Here is a 17,464-nt window from a genome sequence, read left to right as displayed (position 1 = left end):
AAGGAATGGAAAAGATGAGATGAAGAAAGCTTATGGAGATTGGGAAAGATGAACACACCACTTGGAGGGTGGGAAACTCCAAGATAAGTGAGGAAGAGTCGCGCCACTTGAAATTCTCACACACTCAAGATAAGACCCCAATTCATTTAGGAGACAAAGTTCACTAATCACTCAAGTAGAGTTTCTTTACTATATTAAAATCTAGCTCAAAATACATGAGGTAAGGCACCATATTTATAGGAATGGGTGCCTTGGTGGGCAAAATGGGGGAGGGGTAGAAAAGGTATATGAGAGGGGCGACCTAGGTCAATGTTGCCCCCAGTCCTAGCTTCTAGAAGCTAGGGCTACCTTCTAACCCTAATGGACTAGGCACAAGCTAAAATGATAACTACACCTCTTATTATGCTAAATGGACCATACTCTACTGAAATTAAAAACAAAGAGACTAGCTGGTGCTCAGCTCGAATGGCTTGGGCTCTAGTCCTGATTATCATTTGAGGAATGATGGACCCTGAAGCACTGGCTAGTGGTGGGTCCTGACCTAGCCCTGGATCCTGTGTCATGCTCCTGGTCATCCTTCTAGAGGGTTGGGCTTGGTCAGTGGATGCTCTATCTCTCAGGTTTTCATCACTTTGTCATTAGTCAGGCAAGCCAAGGCAAATTCTTGGCAGAATAACCTCAAAAAGTCACGATGAAGGAAGTCTTCGTCATGGACTGTTAACCTGTTTTTGTCTTCGTCTGGCTAAGAACCCCATGTATTATTTCAGCTCACTGCACTCCTAATTGACCTCATTCAAGTATACTTTCCACAAACCACTTTTAACTTAACACATGTATTCTTTTTACAAGTCACTCCTTAATTCAAATTTTCTCTTTGGATATGTAATTTATGTTTTTGTTATATAATATATACTTAAAAGTTAAAACTTTAATGTAAATTATTGTTTAATTTTAAATATTTAATGTGGGAGTTGTTAGAGGTTGCTCGAGGTACGTGGACTATGGTGGCATTTTAATAGGTAGTCAGGGTGAGTATATTGACTATTTGAGTTCATAAATCTTTATAAGGTGGGATTATAGGAGCCATTCTAGCTATTAAACTCTCTTCTGGGTTACTGGATATAGGGATGTTTAGCTTGAATGTGATTCCTCTTTGTTGTGTCAAGCTTTTTCTTTTCCTGTGTTGCTTGTCTCCTAGTCCATTAGAGGTGGATGGAGAAAATTCATGAAGACTTGTGAGGTTCAAGATATCCCACATCTTTTGTGAAGGGAGTCGGTATGCAAATAAACTTGTTAATCTTGGGATTGAGAAAAAGTTAGATTTCAAGTGGTTTAATGTCATACCTTCTATTATTAGCTTACTTTTATTCATAATAGGTTTCAACTCCTCTTGTTCTGGTGGGTCTAGTTCTTTGTATGTTCTCTACATGAGTTTGTTTTCATTCTTGTTTTCTCTTTTTTTTTAATGAAATGTTGTTTTTTTTGGTAGTAGATAGTTGAATTTTAGGGTGAGTCTAGCTCAAATGCCAAAGTTCATAAATATGTCTAACATGAATTTTATTAAAAAAAATATTAATGTGGGAGAAGGACAAATATATATCAAAATATATATATATATATAAACTTATTTTAGAATTTCAAATTTTACGATTTTAAGTTATTCTTCGTTTCTACATTTACAGAATATAACCAACATAAATTTGTTAGATAAAAAAATAGAACACAAGGATCCCACCATAAAAAAACAAAAAAAAAACAGATTTACTTTTTTCATTTAAAATATAAAAGGATGATATTAAATTAGAAAATACGGCACACATTTATATTACAATCCAAAATGAATTTTATCATTTGAATATTACGTAATTAAAGAAAGATAATATAATTGTGGTTCTTACTTAGTCACGTTATTATTGAACAACTTAGAGTTTAAGGAATTCCAAACTTGATAATTTAATATTTTTAAGTTAGACTTCATTATTAGGCTAAGTTGCTAAAAGAAACAACAAAGAAATTTTTTAAGCAATTTAAGCATAGAAACACATGAAATCCCTCTAGAAGAAGAGTTAGTCGATGCAACCCTTAATCATCTCGTAATTGGAGATGCTCAAAATTTTCCCAATATCTAGAATGTTGAACCAACTTTTGCATTGCATTGGTGACGGAAATCAAGTGATTATTCTAGTGCTGCGGTAAGAAAATAATGATCATAGCATGTAGACTGATGTTAGCCAAAGATAGTAAAGTTGGTAATTCTAACGTATTCTTAGTTATTTATCCGCCACACATTATTCCTAACATATCTCTATTATTAGTTAAAATTTATCATACATTATTAAATCGTAAGTAAGTAAATTTATCTATTAAAAAAAATATTAGAAAATGTGTTTAAAAAATATACTAATAAGTGCAGCAGCTATTACCATTTCATATTACTATAAAAACCTAGGCGACACGCAGCAGAAAATAACTCTTCGGCATTGTTTCGCTCAGTTACAAAGTACGCATAAGAGCAGCAACTCCAAACAGATTCAAATGCAAGAAATTTCCCCTTTCTACATCGAACATTGCTAGTTTCCAAATCAAGTAACTCAAAACACCAAAAAGAAAAATTGTTCCTTGAACTCATGAATCCCACATTCTACTTTTACCTAGTGAATCCAATTTACATTATAGCATCGATTAACTTAACTTTGGTTGCCTTATTACATTTGCAAGGAAAACAGACAATCATCACTTAGCCTGCATCATGCCCATTATCCAGTCCTCACTCAGGACCAATGATGATTTATTAGGCAATCTAATGGCCAATATGTACTCGAGATCCATTAGACATTGCACTGCCAGAGGTGTTTCCCATAATTTTCACACTACTATTCTCCAATCCACTTTTAAGCCAAGCAAGGTTACTGATGTCTGCAGCGATTGCAGCCAACTCAAAATTTGGAAAAGATGGGGGTTCGGAAAATTCAATGAATTCCGGTCCCAACAAAGAGCTTTCGGACTTTCTACCATTTGGAGCAGCACAGCAACCATGGCCACACTGGTGAGGTACTGCCTGGTCACCACAAATTCCTTCAAGCATTCTACAAAATTCCATATCTGGTCTTGAAGATTGTAAAATGGGTCCTTGCATCGGGACAGGTCTTTGAATTGATGTTGAGGGTTGTATAACATCATACGAGTGATAAACGTTGAAAGCACTTACACGAGCTACTGGCCGAAAAAGGGTAGGTGGATCCTTGACTTTGTGGTGTAATTGGCCCTCAGCTTGTGCTTTACCATCAGATTTATCATCCATGATCTCCACAGAACTGACATCTCTCCCTTCTGAGGATTTCAAAGAAACATCCCCACATGATAGAGTGTCTTCCGAGGATGCTTTTGCTTTCTCCAAGCTAGCATCTTCCATAAAGTTACCAGATTCTAATTTTATCTTATCAAGTTCAACTCCCCGACGCCTCAGAGTGGAATTCCAGTGGTTCTTAATGGCATTATCCGTTCTTCCAGGTAGAAGCCTGGCAATGGCTGCCCATTTGTTCCCATGGATTGCATGAGCAGCAACTATGATTCTGTCCTCCTCATCTGAAAAGAATTGTATTTGTTAAGCTTATACCTATACGAGAGTGGCATGATACGATCAAATAGATGACACCTCGTAGTTTCTAAGCAAATATATCACACAACAGTGCTTGCCGTGTGAGGTACGTTACAAACATATTTCAATGCAATGCATGTTTGTTGAATAGTGGATTTTTATGCCTCGAATCATCACATAATGTAGACACTTATAATTTGTTCCTGGTTCAGCATATTTGCACACACAAAAATTGTGGCTTATATTTAGACACAAGTTGAAGAGAAAAGTTGTTCTAAGACAACCCAGCAAATGTTGATATAAAAACAATCAGTGAAGTGAATATATTTTAGTCGGTGCTTCCAGAAAGAAGTACGACAAATGCGACAGAATATTACTTGTGATAACAGAATTGGAATAACTAATTAACTAACCATAAAAAATTAATAACAGGTCAAAGCTCAGATATAGTACTACAGGTATTGGCCATACTGTTCTTCAATAAAATTGACCCAGTGTTATATTTCATTTCAATGTGTTGTCAACCTCATTGCAGCCTTCAATTTCACATCACCAACTACCATTGGCATCACGATATCGCACATAATAATTTTATCAGAGAAAATAACAAGAAGTACTATGTTATCATACTAAAGTTATTATTGGAAATTGATTGAAAACCACAAACTTTTTGACGAGCCTCATTCTCAAGCACCACCTATGTTTTCTCTCTTTCAAGAGGATTCAAAGCATGTCGAGCCCTAGTAAGGTTCATCGCTTTGTATCAAATTAAACATCATGCTCTAATGCTTGTTTTGGCCCTTGTCTATTACTTTGAGCTTTATTCTCACTCCTATGAAAGTAGACCTTAAGTTTAATTCAACCTTACAAAATTGACTTGGTAAGATGAGATTTGCACCCACCTTATACATTATAATTTGTGGGATCTTCAACACATTCCTTCACGTCGAGGACATTGAGCGTGGGAATAGAGGGGAACCCAATAGTAGGTGGACTAATAGGCCCACCAAATCTTGCTAGGATAGGCTCTAATACTATCCTATGAAAGTAAACTTTAAGCTTAACTCAACAAAACCAACTTGGTACACTGAGGTTTTCATCGACCTATATAATAATATTTGATCATATCTCTAAATGATATGAGATCTCCAACACTTTGAAACATACTATCTAGGCGTGACACTTCATGATGAGTGTGCATGAATGAGAATGATCTTTATTAGCTTTAAATAAATAGAATGCTTGTTTGTAAAATAGAATTTACTTTGATTGTAATTTTTAGAAATAGAACATACTTTCATTGAATTTTCTTTCATGTATAAAATATTGAGCCTGCTATGTCCAATAAAACTTGGGGTGTGGACATTGGAAGACAAGGACGCAAGGCAATGTAGTTAAAATCGTGATGAAAATCGCAAAATCGTACGATGCAGCGAGTTCGGAGGCCAAACCGAGGTGACTTGAATGGCGGATCAACGTCGGAGCGGATTGGGTTGCGTCGCCGCACAACTCGGTGGATTGCTGCATCGGAGGCCGCCGTCAAGCTGCCTCGTACCCTAGCACGGCATGTTGTTTGCCCTAACTTTTTTAACCTAGCGCGGCCCAGTGCGACCCAAATCATATTTTTGAGTGAGTGAAGTAGGAAAGAGTAGAGAGAAGAGTGAAAATTAGCGAAGAAAAAGTCACAATTAGAAACCCTAAAGAGAGAACAAGCAAACCGCACCGTATAACTCCACCGACACCGTTGTCGCGCTCGCGTTCTCCGCCACCGCCCATCATCGCCGATCGCGTTCTCCTCTTCTCTCTCATTCTTCATCTCAGTCACAGTGTGTTAGGATCCCAGGAAAAAGCTACCAAGAAACACAAAGACACCAACAATTCACTAAATATTCCTCAGTTTATTGTTTTTTCATTGTTACAAAAAGAATGCCTTCAAAGGGAACAAACTCCCTTTCACACAGGACTGCTCCTGTCACAGAATTCTAAAATAAAAAAACTCCCTTTTCCCAAAGCCTGTTGGTCTTTAAAGACCAACCATACCCAACCCACTAACCAACCGCCTCCCTTAATGGTTCCTATTTTTATTTCTCCTATGATATACCTTCCATGTATTTTCCTTATTCTTATTCTCTGTCCTAACAATACTCCCCTCTGTCAAAACAACCTTATCCTCAAGGTTGAATTTAGGAAATTGTTCTTTGATTGTCATCACATCCTCCCAAGTAGTTGTGTCCCTCTCTCCTTCATTCCACTTTAATAATAGCTGTGGAATATATGCTCCTTGGACGAATAATTCTCGTCTATCCAATATTTTGTTGGATACAATTTCTCTGCAGGACCTTGAAACTCCATAGGGAGTTCGGGTTGAACTTCTTGTGTCCCTACTGCTAACTTAAATTGAGATACATGGAAGACCGGGTGTATTCGAGCTGTTTCTGGCAATTGTAGTCAAAAAGCCACCGTCCCTACCGCAACCACCACTGGGAACAGGCCATAATACTTGGTTGCTAGCTTTGGATGCAATTTGTTCGACATTGACAGCTGCCGATGGGGCCTGAGTTTTAAGTAAACCATATCACCTACTTTAATTGGGGAAGGTCTCCTATGGCGGTTGGCCTGTTTGGACATCAAATCCTGCGCTCTTTCCAGGTGAAATTTAAGTTGTGAGAGGGCCTCATCCCGGTTCATTAAATCATGTTCCACCACTTCTACCATCGTCTCTCTTGGAACAAAGCGTGCCAAGGATGGAGGTGGTCAGCCATACACTACTTCAAACGGTGTACACTTCGTCGCTCCATGAAAACTGGTGTTATACCAGTATTTCGCCCAAGGTAAGAAAGTCGCCCATAATTTAGGTTGTTCCGAACTAAAACAACGTAGGCATGTTTCCAACGTTCTATTCAAAACTTCCGTTTGACCGTCGGTTTCGGGGGGATAGGTCGTGCTCATCTTCAACGTCGTTCCTTGCAACTTAAACAATTCTTTCCAAAACAAACTTAGAAAAGTTGGGTCCCGATCACTAACTATGGATGTGGGAATGCCATGTAATCTCACTATCTCCTTAACAAAAACCTCCGCAATAGATCTCGCAGAATATGGATGTTTAAGGGCGACAAAATGACCATACTTGCTAAGGCCATCCACCACCACCAAAATTGCGTCCTTCCCACCTGATTTAGGAAGTCTGACAATGAAATCCATACTTATTTTCTCCCACACAGTTTTCGGAATTGGTAGAGTTTGGAGTAGTCCTTGTGGTGAACACGCTTGATACTTGCTCTGCTGGCAAACTGCGCGAGCCTGAATGTAGTCCATGATGCTTTTCTTCATGCCCATCCAGTACGACTGACCTATCCTTCTGAAGGTGCGGAACATTCCTGAATGTCCCCCCAATGGAGTCGTATGGTATTCGTGTAGTAACTTGCGAATTCAACTGGAAGACATCGATAACACTAATCTACCCTTGTAATGAAGCCTCCCATTTTTCAGGGTATAGTTCCCATGTGTCTCTGGGTTGCTATCCAATTCCTCCATGATCTTCTTTAGGGTAGGATCTTGCCGATTTTCTTCTTCCACTAATTTAGTGTCCCTCCAATAAGGTTTGGACAAAACATTGATCTCCTTAACTCTGTCTTCCTCTTCCTCCAATCTTCAAGATAACGCGTCTGCTACCCTATTGAATGCTCCCGGTTTGTACACAATGTCAAAGTCATACCTCATCAACTTTGCTAACAAATTCTGTTGGTTCTGGGTGGTTATTCATTGTTCCAGAAGGTATCTCAGACTCTTCTGGTCAGTATAAACTGTGAACCGCCGCCCTATCAAATACGGTCTCCAGTGTTGAATAGCCAACACTAAGGCCATTAACTCCTTTTCATTGACAGATTTGGTTAGTGAAGTCTCGGCTAAGGCTTTACTGAAAAAAGCAATAGGTTGTTTGTTTTGAGATAGCACTGCTCCTAGACCTGTTCCAGACGCATCACATTCAATACAGAAAGCTTGACTGAAATCTGGCATCTTCAACACCGGAGTTGTGCTGACTGTTGTTTTCAACTTGTGTAAGGCTTTCGTGCTTTCTGCTGTCCACACAAAACATCCCTTTCTTAACAATTGCGTCAAAGGCTTGGCCATTTTTCCATAGTGATAAATGAATCTCCTATAGTAACCCGTGAGACCCAAAAATCCTCTTAGGGCCTTCAAGGACTTAAGTATTGGCCATTGCAACAATCTTCTGGGGATCCATTTGAACCACTGATGGTGTTGCAGCATCTCTAAAACCTGCTTCAAATGGGTCAGGTGTTCCTCCCAAGTTTTGCTATAGATCAGGATATCAGCAAAGAAAACCAAAACAAACATCCTCAAATAAGCCTGTAGAATGTCGTTCATGGTGCACTGGAAGGTGGCAGGCGCGTTTGTCAACCCAAATGACATAACAAGTGATTCATAGTGTCCATGGTGGGTACGGAAAGCGGTCTTCTGTATATCCGATTTGTGCATGCGAATTCGGTGATATCCTACCCTGAGGTCCACCTTAGAAAAATACTGCGCCCCACATAGTTTGTCTAGCAGTTCCTCTATCACCGGAATAGGGAATTTATCCGGAATGGTTGTTATTAAAAGGAAAAGAAAGAATAGGGTAAATCTCTTGTGTATATTGAACACATAGGGTTATGTTTATATAGGAAAAGAAACATATGGGCTAAGCCCATTACATAAATAGAGATATCTAGGAATATCTATAATATCTCATAATATCTAATTATATCTAATAATATCTAATTATATCTAATAATATCTAATAATATCTAACAGTTACCTTGTTTAAAGCCCTGTAATCCACACAAAACCTCCAGCTTCCATCCTTCTTCTTCACGAGTATCACCGGACTAGAATAGGGGCTATTACTGGGTCTAATTATTCTGATCTTCATCATTTCCTCCACCTGTTTTTCTATCTCCATTTTCAGCAGATGGGGATATCTATACGGTCTTACATTGATAAGATTCATCCCAGCTTTGATCGAAATTTTATGGTCAACTTCTCTGTTGGGTGGTAGCTGTGTGGGTTCTTCAAAAACCCCTTCATATATATTCCTTTCGGACCTTCTCCAACTCTGCTGCTTGTGACCCCTTTAATCGGCAAAACTCTGGTTATTTTTGGACTGGTCTGGGACTGAATGTTCAACATTTTCTATTCCCCACACAAGGGACGCCGCTTCAATTTCTTTCTCTTTTTTGAGGGCTTTTGGAGTCACCAACATTCGAGCTAATTTGGGCTCTCCATAGATGTGCACTTGCTTTCCTCCCCTGCAGAAACTTATGGTCAAAGTCTTCCAGTTAATTTTCACTTCCCCCAGAGTCGCCAACCATGTCACTCCCAAGATCATGTCCACCCCTCCTAGCTCAAATACGAAAAATTTCTCCTTGATTCCATAGGTTCCCAGCTGTAACTCTACCTTAGGACAACATCCGCATGTAGATTTTTTGTGGCCATCCCCTAGCCTCACAGTATAAGTCAGTTTTGATTCAATGTGTAAACCCAATTGACTTACCAACTCTGTCGAAATAAAATTGTGACTAGCCCCACTATCAATTAACACCAGTGCGGTTCTCCCCTACACGATGCCTTGTAATTTCATGGTGTGTGGCTATGTCTCCCCTTCTCGAATGTTTTTTCACTAGTCAAGGAGTTTTTTTCGTCTTTGGAGATGTCTTCGTCTCTTGAGAGATGAATTTTCTGTTTTCTCTTCTTTAGATGAGTACACCTCTTTCGTCTGATGATCCTTGAGACGTTCTTATGCACTCAAGCGTTACAGGGATTCTTCCAAATATATCCTATGTAGTCTTTTACAATCCACCACGGTGAATAGTTCATGTTGTCATATGAAGATGCAATTCTTCTATGTCAAAGGTCTTCCTTTTCCTTCTAGCTAATCTTTAAGATATCTTGTAGCTCCTTTGAAGATTTCAATCAACTTTTGATTTCATCTTATTGGATGAAGGTATTCTATCTTTCCCTTCGCCTTTTTGTGTCACTCCCCATAAGCTTAGAGTTCCTCCTTTAACTTATACTCAGATAGTTTTACAAATAATTTGGTTTGTTGTTGTGTCTTGTTTATTGTACATGCAACAGGAATAACACTTTCTTGTGGTACCCAGATTCTCTTGTTTTGTTGCTAAGTTGCATCTGATGTTCAATGCTTGTGGTGTTGGATATTTTCCTCTAGTCGTTGTCAGGTGCTCAACCCTTTAGAGGCAAGCACTTATGCAACTATGAAAAATAGAAGAAACACAAGGGAGGGTTGAATTGTGTTTTATTTAATTTTGAAAAACCTTTTCAAAAATATTCAGACAATAGTTTTGTACATTAAAGTGATCATACCGTATCTCTTTAATCTAATACAATTTAGCATGCGTAGCTTTACAACCCAACTTTATCATTTGGCTAAAGCGTTTTCTGGTTTAGTTCATCAAGTGATCAAATTGTAATTCTTGCATTTGATAGATTACAACGGACTCAACTTAAAGACTTATAGGGTGTTGACCTTTTGCTCTAATAGGGTATCTTCACAAAAAGTTGGCATTCTCATCCATGTTGTATTTTGTTCCACAAATATTTATCATTCTATTATTTTGCAGGTGAACCTAGGTGCAATGGTAAGGTTGGCACTATAGGTAACGATTTCAAATATTGGAAATAGTCTACCTTAAATCAAGGGTTAAAATCCATACATCTACTCTCCTCAAACACCACCAAGTGAAAGCCTCATCCACTAAGATGCTTTTTTTTATCTCAATCTTGGAGAATTTATTTTGAATGAGCATATTTGTTCTTTTCTATGTGTCTAAAAAAATATGTCTATGATCTAGTGTCAACAAGGAGATCGTACGGTAAATATGAGGCAAATTGGCCTTTGATATCTGCCCCCACGATCAATAAGAGATGAGGTGTAGAGTTTTGTTATGTAGTTATTTTCTTTTCATATAAAATTCTAGTATTTCTATATGAACATTTTTATAAAAGTGAACCATACCCTATGTCTTTTAAAAAATCATATACTACACCTGCATCTAAGCAACATAGTTGAGGATGACATGGAAAACAGAATGGAAGCCTTGAAGAACAATGGGAGGTTCCTCACGGAGAGAATCAATAATCACAGGGAGCAATGACTTCCTGTGGCCTCTAATTCGGCAGAGATTCAGACAAAGATGTTTGGTGATGAAGGTTTCAACTATCAGTGACTGAATGAAGAAACAGAACATAAACTTCAAGGAGTAAGACACTGGACAATCCACTCACAAGACATAAAAGTAAAGAGTGAACAAGGAGAAAACAGAATCATAACAGCAGGACAATTATGAGTCCTTCTGACGAGTCAAATCTTTGGGGCCATGGCACCAAGTGGGTGAGTTGGGTAACCCAAGTTGAGAATCTCTTCAAAGTGTAACAGCTGAAACCAAATCAGAAGGTTCGTCTGTAAAACAATATTTTATTGTCAATCTGCTATAGTGGTCAGCTAGTTGGGACAGGGATTAATAGAGAAATAAGGCATATTTCCTATAAATAAGAGGTGGAAATAGAGGAGTGTCTTGTCAATTGAGAAGAGTTTGGGCTTTGGGCATTGGGAGGTGCAGATCCTCGAAATTCTACTGTCTTTTCCACTATTCTTTTCCAGTAAAGGCAGATTTTTATGTGATTCTGATCCAGTTCCTACCATCAACTCACATTCACGACCATGCGGGGTTAGCAGGGCACTTTTCGAGTTCTTGAGAAAGAAGACATCAGATCTGACATAGAAAAATTTAATAGAGGTGACGGTTCAAAGGTTCTAAAGAAGACGTTTCTGAAGTTTGTACAAAAGATTACCTACCTTGTGGCAAATGGATTTACAGATGAATGCATGTATGTAGGCATGCAGGATTTTGAAATCTTGGTAAGAAGGGGCAAAACACAGTGGGAAGGATGGGAGTGTGGATACCATCCCATCTCAGTTCCCCAATTACAAGCCTGTAGACAAGCCAACGTGGTTGAACTTTGAGCAGTTGACATTCATGAGGCCCAGAGAATAGCTAGTTAATTGTAATGGAATTGAATGGCCTCCTAAAGTTGATAAGATCGTGGGCTTGGCTTAAGTAGAAGAGGAAACATTTATATTCATTAGTTGTGGAAAATCAAGCAGCAGCTCAGTTGTATAACGGGTATCTTGGAAGGATGGTTCACTCCTTTGGTCTCCATTTGTGACTCAGTAAACCATTACAAAAAGTGTTGCTTCTCTTAAATCTAAAAATTTTATCACCTTTAAAATGTAGTCTCCAAAGAGATTGGTACTACCTGAGCCAAGGCTCCTAGACATATATTTTGACGGGACATCATTTTAGCTATTTCGCTAAATCATAGGAATATATATATACATGCGAATACTATGGTTTTAAAAAAAAATATCAGCAGCCACAACTGTGGCGGCAATGTCATGGTTTTTCGGCTCAACATTGCGACTGCAATTGCGGCTACTACAACCACATTAAAGATCGCAGATACCCTATAGCCATTAATAACTCACAAACACAGCATCAGTGAGCAAGTAACAGCGATACACTATAGCGAATAATAACAACCAATCACCATCTCAAAATGACACTTATGATAATTCCTAAAGTAACAACTAGGCAAAAGGCATGACTTATCCATTAAGAAACAATAATACACACAGAAAATCAAATATCCGAGCAAATTCAAAAGAGAACCACATAACCATCAAACTATAAAAACAAAAGATCATACACAAAACATTACGATAAGAAAATTCAAACCATTCCGATCTCTACGCTCGTAAGGTCAATTTCTAAAAGATTCAAATTAAATCAAACCCAATCAAAGTCAAATTCAAATTCAAACCCGCAGACGGTACCGATATCGATCACGTACCGGTGAAGGGCTTGCGCTTAACGGAAGGGTCGAGCTGGTTGCACCACCGGAGGCGGCACGACTTGCCGGATCTTCCACTGATCCCGCGCGCGATGAGGCTCCAGTTTCTGGCGCCGAACTTGCTAACGAGACGACTCAGAATGGCGTCCTCTTCCGGCGACCAAGGGCCCTTCACTCTGTCCTTGCCGCCGCCGACATCGCCGCCGTCCAACACCAGCATTCCCTCGTCGCCACTTCCGTCGTAGGCGGAGACGGCGGTGACGGCGGCTTCCTCCGGTTCCATTTGTGTGAGGTTAGTTAAGAGTGGAGAAAAAGGAGACAGTAGGAAACTCAGCGCAAATGTTTCGGCGCTTTTTGACGCATGTTTTAGCAGTTTTAAACGGAAGTGTGAGTTCATACAATTTAATTGCAATTCTACCCTTGTCTCGCTTTCTTCAGTTACGCGCACAGCACTGATGCAGTTTTCATCTAATAATTACCGTTTTAATATATATTTTGTTATTGGGTTTTGATATTTTCACCGATAAAATATTAATATTTATAATAAAAAACAAATTAATGAAAATATAATTAAAATAGAAAATATTAAAATAATTTTTAAAATTAAAAAAATTATAAATAATTAAAATATTAATATTTATTGGAGTGTTGGGTGGAGTATGGATGTTAAAAAATATTTTTTTTTAAAATTTATTCGGTTAAAATATTTACTGTAGTTTATGAAGATCCATTCTTCAAATCTTCATTTAATGCAATCGTGCTTTTAAAAAAAAAGTAATTGGTTTCCACAAGGTTACATAATTTTATTTGAAGTTATTTTGAGAGAGGGATTTGCATATTCCTTAAAAATGAAAAGTTTATAATCTAGATTAGTGTTTGGCGTTTATCATTGGTAAAAGGTTGCTTAGATGAGTTTACTTTTTAGTTTATGAGAATTTAAGTTTGATATTTACATATAAGTACTTCATCCGTATCAAAATAACTATATTTTTTGTTTCCTTTTAAATAAGTTAAATCAAGGACTGTTGTTTGAAAAGAGAGAAAGGTGGGTTTAGAAATCCGGTATAATTCTAATATGAAATTAGGTTTTATATATTTTTATTTTTAAAGATATTCAAAAATATTCAAAAAAATATTTTTAATATCTTTTTCTAATTTCTTACGTGTTTCTCTTGTAATCGTTTCACTATAGTCTTATATTTGTTTTGTAACTTCTTTCTATCTAGAGCTCTTATATTAAATTTATTTCTTTGTGACATAATAAAGTTGAACCCTCGTGATTTAGAAGTTAGATCTATTAAATATGATCATTTATATTAGAATTCGGGTTATTTTTAAAAAGCTTTTATCAAAACAATTTATTGAGATTAACATGAAACTAAATTGATTAAAGTGGTGTATCTATGATGAACATACAAAAGATTTCAAGAATAAACCAAAGGGAGAAGTGAATCAAATTGATGGAACTATCAAATATATGTTTCAACAATAGGAATTAAGAATTATAAACATGAATACATTAAGCTATTAGAATATATGAGATTAATCAAGTGATTATTCAAATGTAAAAAATTTAAAGAATAAAGAAAGAAATAAAAGAGATGGATGAAATACAAATATAAGAGCACGCCACTTTCTAGTGAGAAAGATAAGAGAAAAAAGAAAATTTACCATTTAAATTTAGAAAACTCAAAATAAGATTCTAGAGAGGAGGAATTAACCTCTTAAACTCACAAATAAAAGAAAAGTCCATAATCACTTCTTTTATTTACTACAAGTTATGTTAAAAATGGAAGTTTAATGCTTATATAGTCTAGCTTAAGGAAATGAAAGGCTTGAGACTTGTTTGGTTGGTACTTATAACTTTCTAAACAAGGTTCTTACATAGAATATAAAAATACTCAGCCTTGTTTGGATGGTACATGTGTTTAGCCAATTGAAACCTTTTTTTTTTAGAGTTAGCCTTACGCCAAACTAAGTGTTTTAATTTATAATTTAATGAAAGAATGTATTTTTATTTTTTCTATTTGCAAAGAGATTAAAAAATTAAGAGAAATCTTTTTAATATTTTCTTATATTTGTAACTCTTCCTCTATAGTTTTAGATTTGTTTTATAAGATCTTTCTCATTATCTCTTCTCTCTTGAAATCTTATAGTAACTCCATATCTTTGATATAATAAGGTTCAACGTTGCGATTTAGAAATTGCATCTATCAAACATGATCATGAATATTAGAACTCGTGACATTCTAGAATAGGTTCTTGTTACATTTGGTCAAAACAATTTTAGTTGAGATTAACATAAAACTAAATCGATTAAAGTGATGCATAGAACATAAAAGGGGGACCAGTTAGTACTTGTCAAATTCATTCTCGAATTCAAGCTTCCATAATTGTGCTTAGTACACTAAGTCAACATTACATATGCAATTAAATCACTTCAAAATTCTAAGTCATGCATCAATTAGTAATTTTATCCCAATTAAGTCCTACATAGTTATTTATTCAAAGATTGAGTACGTGATTAAGAAGTGAAGAATGCAATTCAAGCATTACCAGATATATCTATCAATGTTCTGACAATCACAAGAAGAGAAATAAATCTCAAGTTCAAAGATGCGCAAATATGAAAAAAGCTAAAGTTTCTTTATCAAGTATTCACTGCAATGTGACAAAATATATGATAGAAGATTTATTCACATGCATTACATTCACGTCATACATTTGAAAGGAAACAATTCAAATTGTTTCAAACGCTCAAAGATGCGTAGAATCTAATTGGAGGAGAAGCTTCCATATTCAGCGTCTAACGTTAAGAAGATGATTGACAGTGCCTAATGATGAAGGATATAATATCAGATACATGAAATTATATTATTGGAGTATAAATTTTCACATTTGGATTAAAGAAAAAACAAATTAAGTCCATTTAAAGTCCAAGACGCAAAAGAATCAATCAGATTGAAGTATTTCCATATCTAGAGGCTAATTGCCTTGTGAACAATAAGAAGAATCAAAGCTTCGATGGTCACAATATGAAGACTTATAAAGTCCTTGAAGGTGAAAACGACTACACAATGATCACTTGAAACATAGATTACAAAGCGAAATTATATTTTGAGTGTGTTTATCCTTCTGAGAGAATATTTTATATCTGTTGTTTAGAGCACTTATTATTTGAGGAGTGAGCTTTGCATTGTAAATCCTTCACTGTGTGAAGATAACCCTGTCGCCCAAGCTTCTACAAACCTTAGCTTGCCATGCAAGTTAGGGTTTCTAGAAGTATCCCTTATGCCTCTAGCTTTCTAGGTTTTGGGTTTTCATTCTATTTTTATTTCTGACCATAAATACAAGTCCAAAGAGAAAGGAAAAGCTTGTGACCCACGACGAAGGACACCTAATTCATGAGGCCATAAGGAGGTTTGGTCAAACTCTTGTTACTAGTTGCTTGGTCGATACCAAGATAAGAATGGGAGGCAGAAGAAAAGTTGAGAGCCCAAGAGACCTCCGAACTCCGCAAAGAGGTAAAATTGAGCAACTTTTGGCCGAGAAGACGAAAGAGGTTGCAAACCAAGCTCAAGAGGCTACGACAGAAAGGGGAAGGCTCTGGGCTGAGGTCGAAAAACTTAAGGGGGAGCTGGCTTGCAAAGATGAAGAATTTGCTGATGAAAACGAAGCATGCAAACAAGACGTCGCCCAAGCCTTCCTTGTAGGATTTGAGGTGACCAAGCTTCAGGACTCCACCTCAACATTGATTACTCCCAACTCAGCCCGGGTAAAACCGTGGTCAATGGTCAATTAATGGAGGAGTAGTCTTACCTTTCCGTTATTTGTAAAACTCTTAATATTTTGAACAATATTATGCTTTTCATTCATAAGTATTTTACCTCCTACATGTTAGCTATGACTCTCTTTGCTAATCTCACTATTTAACTTGTTAAACTTCGAATAGCATAAGTCAATGCATGCCTTGTTATTTAACTTAGTGAACTATGATCAACCTAAGTATAACAACTATTCAACACTTAGGCTTTAAACTTGAAGTAATGAAAATAACAAGAACTCAATGCACAAAACAGAGTATGTGAAATCATGGGTTTCTCAAGGAACTAACCTTTTGACGAACTTTACCCCCTAGCCATAAAGAGTCAATGCCCATTCTTGACGTACATAGGTGTACTTCATATACTTGGGTAGAGGTTATATACCTTGACCTTACCAGGCATTGCTCCACGTACTCGGATAGTTGCACCTTTCTGAGCTCGGTCTTCTCATCCTGCGCTAAGAGTGATTCATGTATCTTCTTGGAGTATTTAACCTGGGTGCTAACTTACACACCAAGTCAACCCCATTTTAGCACAAGCATAAGCTGACAATTTCACCGCACCTTGCTTAATCATTCTACAAAGCGCTTGAACTCGGGTGATTTACCATACATTGAGACAACATAGTCACAATATTCATCCGTAGAGCGCCTGAACTCGGGTGGTCATATTGACGCCGAGCTAAGTCGTCTTACCTGCCTATAGATGACCAGTTTTCACACAGAGCGCCTACTCATCACCGAGAGAGGTTGTCTTATCTGTCAATAGTTAATCAACCTACACGCAGGGCGCCTACTCGGATCATCTTACTGAGGATGGTCATCTTACTTGACAACAGATAACCAATTTAAACACAGGGCGCCTACTTAGATCATCTTACCGAGACAGGTTATCTTACTTGACAACAAAAAATCAACTTACATGTAGGGCGCCTACTCGAATCTTTTTACCAAAGCAGGTCGTGTTACCTGACAACAGAAAATCAACTTACATGTAGGGCGCCTACTTGGATCATCCTACCGAGACAGGTCGTCTTACCTACCAACAGAAAATCCACTTACACGTAGGGCACCTACTCAGATCATCTTACCGAGACAGGTCGTCATACCTGACA

At 37.3% G+C, this 17,464-nt stretch overlaps 1 protein-coding gene across 1 annotated transcript; it reads right to left on the bottom strand.

Moving 5' to 3' along the window:
- Nucleotides 1-2,536: 2,536 nt before the first annotated feature.
- Nucleotides 2,537-12,957, bottom strand: LOC137818854 (transcription factor MYB1). Its single transcript, XM_068622480.2, has 2 exons — nt 12,527-12,957; nt 2,537-3,585 (listed from the first exon to the last, which is right to left on the bottom strand). The coding sequence occupies exons 1-2, from the start codon at nt 12,921-12,923 to the stop codon at nt 2,801-2,803; spliced, it is 1,182 nt and encodes a 393-aa protein (XP_068478581.1). The 5' UTR covers nt 12,924-12,957; the 3' UTR covers nt 2,537-2,800.
- Between the last annotated feature and the right edge of the window lie 4,507 nt (nt 12,958-17,464).

The sequence above is a fragment of the Phaseolus vulgaris genome, chromosome 10 (genome assembly GCF_051622355.1).
Source record: "Phaseolus vulgaris cultivar YP4 chromosome 10, ASM5162235v1, whole genome shotgun sequence".
NCBI lineage: Eukaryota > Viridiplantae > Streptophyta > Magnoliopsida > Fabales > Fabaceae > Phaseolus > Phaseolus vulgaris.
This window is presented reverse-complemented; position numbering and strand designations above follow the sequence as displayed.

Excerpts from the sequence above, each read along its gene's own strand:
- LOC137818854 (XM_068622480.2), bottom strand. The coding sequence starts at position 12,923 with ATGAACTCACACTTCCGTTTAAAACTGCTAAAACATGCGTCAAAAAGC. Across the intron at positions 3,586-12,526 it reads TAAGCGCAAGCCCTTCACCG|ATGAGGAGGACAGAATCATA; the intron begins GTACGTGATCGA and ends AATTCTTTTCAG.